The sequence below is a fragment of the Elephantulus edwardii genome, unplaced genomic scaffold (genome assembly GCF_000299155.1).
Source record: "Elephantulus edwardii isolate Elephantulus edwardi_28Jun2011 unplaced genomic scaffold, EleEdw1.0 scaffold00083, whole genome shotgun sequence".
In the NCBI taxonomy this organism is placed as follows: Eukaryota; Metazoa; Chordata; class Mammalia; order Macroscelidea; family Macroscelididae; genus Elephantulus; species Elephantulus edwardii.
This window is the reverse complement of record NW_006399833.1, coordinates 375,717-382,396: the sequence shown is the minus strand read 5'-3', so window position 1 is coordinate 382,396 and position 6,680 is coordinate 375,717. Positions and strand designations below refer to the sequence as shown.

Sequence of the window (6,680 nt, the reverse complement as noted above, 5' to 3'; positions counted from 1 at the left end):
TGGATGCCACTCCTGCTTCCAAGCTTGTTTTAATCAGGGAGCTTCACCAAACACTGTCCACCATGGGTAACCATTATTGTACTTGACACATCAGTGTCACAGTGTTTAGCATCACAGCAACCAGGATTTACCTCTGTACAGCAAATGGAACTCTATTTCTTTTGTAAATTCTTAGTTGATCCACTTCTGACAATGAAAACAATCTTAGTGAATTTCTTTACAAGATCTTACCAGGCAGGACCCTTCTATCTCAGCCCAAAATTTACTGCAATGGTTCTAATTGAGAGGCATTTTGCCCAGAGGGTTATTTGGCACCGTCTGGAGACAGCTGTGATTGTCAGGACTGTGACTGTTACTGGCACCCAATGAATAGAGGCTAAGAATGCTGGTAAACACCCCACAGTTGACAAGACAGAACAGTGTAAAAAAAAATCCAGCCCACAATGCCAATGGTGCTAAAGTAAGATATCCTGTTGCATACAGGCTGCAGACCGCAGGATTCAACTATACGCTTTCAACTACAGATGATACAACTTTTATATGTAGGTGATTTCTTCATGTTTTCCATGTCATTTTCATTTTTCTTCCCAGATTTTCAATATTAAGCGTGTATTTCTTAAAAAGTTAAGGCGGCACTAAAAATTAATGACATTATAAATCCACTATTTTCTAGGGAGCACTGGTGGCTTTGATGTGCTGCCAACTCAAAGGCAACCAGTTCAAATCCAGCAGCTGCTCTGATGGAGAAAGATGGGTAATCTCCCGTATGAATTATATACTCTGAAAATTCACCTGTGAGTTACTGGTATAGAACAACAAACACCATGGTGGAGAAGTTCCGTATTTTTCAATTCACACATTTAGGATAAGAAACTCTGATTGCTTCTAACAGTCAATGACAGTGCTCAGTCACATCATCTCTAGCACTTGCAGGTTCCCAAGAAGGCAAGTTAACATTCCCCTCTGTCCTCAGACTCCAGTAGGCACTAGAGTAGCCATCTCTACATCTCCCTGCAGTCATGTTTTCTAAAGAGCATATGGCACACATGACATCTCCCAAGAGCTTCCGTATTTTGGAAGATTCTAGTGGTGCCATAGAACCCAAATGGCAACACTGTTTCAACTTAGTAGTCAAGCTATATGTCTATATCTATCTATCTATCTATCTATCTATCTATCTATCTATCTATCTATCTATCTATCTATCTCAGAAAGTAAAATTGCAGTCATAGATCCATTATATCAATAGTTAAATGTGGATGGATTAAACTATACAGTTAAAATGGCGAGATTATTGTCAGGATAAATTAAAGGAGATTTAACTATCACCTATCTACAGGGGATACATTTTAGGCTAAAAGTCACAAAGAGATTGAGAGGAAAAGAATAGAACAAAGCAAACAAAAGAAAACTGGAGTTTCTATACTAATACCCGATTGTTTTTATACTAGTTCTTAGCTGTTGGTGAGGGTAAGATTCCCTATGTATAGATAGAGACATGGCTAAACAAATGACAACACTGGAGAGATGTGTCAGAAAACTGTTTACTAATCACATATATCCACAGTCTATTGAAGGATACTGCATGTCTTGCAGGTCTACATAAAAATGAATGAGCTAGAAAGGGCATGGACAAGATGGGTTCCCCTTGATATCCATGGGAAAAGGAGACTAGTTGGTTTGAATAATTCTATGGCTATTAGGGAACTGATAAACACTAATCATGGATAAGTAAAAAAATGCACTTGGTCAATTTGATAAACAGAGTTGTTTGCCAAGAGTTCTTATTCAATGGAGCAGAGTGGGTAAGAAAACTCATGATTAAGCTATTGAAGATCATTGAAGAAAAAACAAAAAACCAACAAACAGCTTTCCTTTTTTAATTTTGTGAAATTTACAAAGCACATTGGTTTTCCAATCAACCATTTATTTTACAATGTTAATTAAAATGTTGTTGTTGCATACCAAAAGAAAATCAACCCATAGCTGACACTCCAGTGGGTTTTCAGAAGAAATTATTTGCACAGGAGGATTGTCCATCTTTATCCTGAGGTTACCTCGAACCACCTGCCTTCAGGATTGCAGCACAGCTTCTTGCCACTAGGTCACTAGTATTATTAATTATAATACACACATTCTTCCCACTTCATAGGTGTAATTTTCATCTCCATTAATCTTTGTATCCTATCCATTCCTGCCTTCAGTAATGTATCCTTGAGTAAACGGTGCTTTTATGACCATGTTGTTGTTATGTGCCCTCAAATCAACTACAACTCATAGCAACACTGTGAACAATGCCTAAGAACTCTCCCTTATCCTGAGCCAACTTCATTATTTCTGACACAACACACTTGACCCCATCATCACAGACACTGTGTCAATCCATCTAACTAGAGTCTTCTTATCCTTCACTGACTCTACATTTCCAACAACGATGTCTTTTGCAAGACCTTCATGGCAAAATGTCCAAAGTCTGTAAGAAAGAGTTTCAAAATCCTTGCCTCCAAGAAGTACCCTGATTTCACCCTCTCCAGGATAATCCTGTTTGTTCTCTTGGGAGTTCAATACTCTTTTCCAGCATCACATTTCACACACATTGATTCTTCTTCTGTCATCTTTACTCATTGTCCTGCTCTCCAATGCATAGAAAGCAATTGAGAAGACTATGGCTTAGATCAGGGTACCTTAGTCTCTAGGTGGCATCATTGTTCTTTAGCACTCCAGAGAGGTTCCTGACAGCAGATTTACCCGGTGCAATTAAACGTTTGGTTTTCTGACTGCTGATGTTAAAGAGTTTTAATTGTGCATTCGAGGAAGATAAAATAGTTAATAGCCTCAACTTTTTTCTCCATCTATCACAATGCTGCCAATTGGCTCAGTGGTGAGAATCTTTGTTTTATTGATGTTGAGCTGCAATAAATATTGAAGACTGCAGTCCTTGACATTCTGTAGCAAGTCCTCCTCCATTTTGTGTAAAACAGGTTGTTGATGAGTCTCCCTTGAATTTTGATGCCACATTCTTCTTCATAAAGTCCAGCCTCCTGAATGATCTGTTTCGCATATAGATTGAAAACATATGGAGAAAGGACATATCCCTTGATTTTAAACCATACAGTGTTTTCTTGCTTTAGGTATAGGTTTCAAATGAGCACAATTGCACAATCAAGTCTTCTAGGATTCCCATTCTTCTCAGTGTTAGCCACAATTTGTTGTGATCCAATCAAACATCTTTGCATGGTTGATAAAACACAAATAGACATCCTTCTGGTACTTTCTGCTTTCACCTGAGATCCATCTGACACTGACAATGATATCCCTATTCCCACTGCCTCTTCTAAACTTTGTATTTCTGGTAGTTCTCTGTTAATGTACTATTCTACTCCTTTTGTTTTCAATAATCTTCAGCAAGATTTTGCTTGCATGTGATAGTACAGATATTATTCTGTAATTTCCACACTCTGTCAGGTCACCTCTTTTGGAAATGGGAATAAATATAAATCTCTTCCAGTCAGATGGCCAGGCAGCTGTTCTGATTTCCTGGCACATTCAGGGCTGCATCTGCTTTTTGAAATATATTAATTGATATAGCATCAATTCTTGGGGGCTTATTTTTTTGTTGTTGTTGTTAATCCCTTCAGAGCAGCCTGAACTTCCACTTTTATTACCACTGCTTCAAGATCATATGCTTCTTCATAAAATTGTTCTGTGTTAGGTAATTCTTTTTGGCACAATGACTCTGTGTATTCTTTCAATCTTCTTTTGATACTTCCTGGGTAATTTAATATTCTATCCATCTTTCAGTACTGCAACTCGAGAGTTGAATTTGTTCTTCCTTCAGCTTTAGAAATGCCAAATGAGTTCTTACCTTCTGATTTTCTGACTTCAGCTCTTTGCACAAAAGTAGGTAAACCTGTAGAGTCATTCTAGTAAGTAAACCTGTAGAGTCATTCTAGTTCACTAGGGTTACTAGTGGCCATCGAATACGTGCGAAAGGACTTGTCTACAATGCCTGGAAGCATGCAAACAATACCAAGAATGGATGGGACTGAAAGCAGTCTCAGACTTCCTGGAGCATATACCACCATAAAAGGGATCTGGAAGGCCTCTGTTAAACAAAGGCTATTTTCTTATGTTCTTGATAAGGCTGTTAAGAGTGCAGTAAGACTTTGTTCATGAGTACAAAAATGTTTTCTTGAAAACTATTCATGCATATCTATGCTCTGTTCCCTATTACCTATGCTTTGTTCCATGTGTTTAAACATTTACCTACCCTATGAGATCATGTTTTACTGTAAGCTTTGATTTTCTGCTAATAAAAAGCAGAGGATTTACAATCTCTCAGTGTCACTTGCCTGAAAGGACTAAAACCCTCTGACAACCGACATTTCTCTGGTCTTCTCTTGACTCCACGAACACACGGACAACATAAACTAGTATAAAATAAAAAGAAATTATTTTACAAAAACCCAAAACAGAACATTTCTATTCTTTAAATATATTAAAAAAATAATCTTCATTTAATTCTTTTGACCGTATGTAGTTGATTATTCTAAATAGTGACTGCCTGCCTGCTACTGTTGATAAACTTACTGCTTGTATTGTATTTGGCTGAAAATTGAACAAAAGGATTTGAGCCTCAGGAGTGAGTGAGTGTTTTTTCCCCCTCCCTAGATCTAAAGGATGACTAAGGATTACGTTATTGTTTGTAACATTGGCTTGGAATTGACTCACGGCTAACCTTCCAGAAAGTTTTAAGAGGCAGTAAATCACATGGGAGGAGATTGTTATCTTTCTCCCTCAGCAGTTGGTGGATTTGAACTGCATACCTTTGTGTTGCCAATACAACTCTATACCACTAGGCCACCAGAGTTCCTCTTGCGTTTTTTTTTTCCCTTTGTTTGAAAATGTTTATTAGTTTTGTTCTACATTTCCCCCTATTCTATACAAGATCATCTACTGTGGTCCCTTTTTATAATAATCAGCAGGGGTAGCTGGGAATTATCTAGTTCTTCTGTTCTCAAGATCATGAAGTTGAAGTTTGAGTGATCCAAAGAACTAATGATTTCAATATGTCTTTATTTCTCTTCCCTCTTCTACTCTCCATACCTTAAATGACTTCAATTTTTAGGACCACAGTAAAACTTCACCAAAGTAAGATGCAGAACACTATGATTCCAAGGTCTCTCAAGGAGCAAGACAACTGAAAAGAGAGCAAAGAAAAGTAAGCAATTCAAGTCTTGTACCTTATTTCACCTTCTCTAATGTGATTTGCCAGTTCTTCAATAAACTTCTCCCCTTTCATCCAGTAGATCATTGGTCCAGACTCTCCACTGAATCCGAAAAATGCTTTGCAATGTATGATTAGAGGCTTACCTGAGAATGACAGAGAAAAATAAATGAGCAAATGGCTCCTGGTTATCACCAGGAGACAAGAAGTGGCCATTTAAAACTCAAAGCAAAACTCAGATGTGACCCATTTTTAAATATTTTTTTCTAATAAGTTTTGCACTGTGTATGGAAACAATTTAAAATAGTTATGAGGACTTCAGGGAATTTTTAAAATTAAAAGTTAGAGAAAAAACAAAAAGGTAAAGAAAATTATTGAATTTATAGAATTGCTTATTTTTAAGGTCTTATTATTAAGGTATATTATAAAAGAATTAAAGAGATAGAATCCATTTTTTAATTTTTCTCTTTTAACAATATTTATTATTTCTTATATTCAACTTCAACTTGCCTTTGTAGTTACTAGTAACAATCAAAACTATAAATTAACTTTTGATGGTGTAACAATACTATATCATAATAGGTCTTCAAGTACTGTTAAGATTACACAGGGAAAATATGTTTATTGTAGGTCTAAGAAAACCTGGATAATATAAACCAAAGGGAGAATTTTTAGTTACAAAAATATCTATAAATAGTTGTTGTTAAGTGCCTTTGAGTCATAGATGACTCATAGCGATCCTATCAATGAAAGACCTAAACACTTGTAAAATTTTCATCGTTTTTCCAAGTTCATAGGGTTTCCAGAGGCAAGCTATTTTGGGAGTGGATGCCACTCCTGCTTCCAAGCTTGTTTTAATGGGGGAACTCCACCAAACATTGTCCACCATGGGTAACCATTATAACATTTGACAAATCATTGCCCCAGTGTTCAGCATTACAGCAACCATGAGTTAACTCTGTACACCAAATGGACAGAACAGTGCTATACCACTTAGAAGAATGTTTGACCAAAAGCAATTAAAACCAGGCCCTTGGCCCACAAATTAAAATCACCTACATTTGGCTTGGTGGCATCACTTTCTGTCCACTTGGCCAACTGAGCTCTCTGGTTGTTGTTGTTGTTGTTTTTAAGTGCCGTCAAGTTGTAGATGACTCAAAACGATCCTGTGAATGAAAGTCCTCAACACTTGTATAACTTTCATAGTTTCTCCAAGTTCATAGGGTTTCCGGAGGCAGAGAAAAAATTCAATTTAGTAAAATTTTCTACATTCTTAATATCATCCTTGTTGGTGGTTTTGTTTGTTTGCTTACAAATTTTGTATTCATTGTGTTTTACACTAGTCTTCATTCACGTTGTGTTTCATATAATCATTTTCATGCATTATGTTTTACAAAATTAATCACCATTGAATTTATCCCCTCATTACCCTTTTTGCCCATATCTTTCTCAT

General features: G+C 36.6%; 1 protein-coding gene across 1 annotated transcript in view; it reads right to left on the bottom strand.

Annotated features, from left to right (window-relative positions):
• The window catches only part of IL1RAPL2 (interleukin 1 receptor accessory protein-like 2), a 207,397-nt gene extending 202,029 nt beyond the window's left edge, over window positions 1-5,368 (bottom strand). The window contains exon 1 of the mRNA XM_006889893.1: window positions 5,244-5,368. Within this exon, the coding sequence (XP_006889955.1) occupies window positions 5,244-5,314 (71 nt within the window). The 5' untranslated portion in view covers window positions 5,315-5,368. The remainder of the gene's footprint in view (window positions 1-5,243) is intronic.
• Window positions 5,369-6,680: the final 1,312 nt, after the last annotated feature.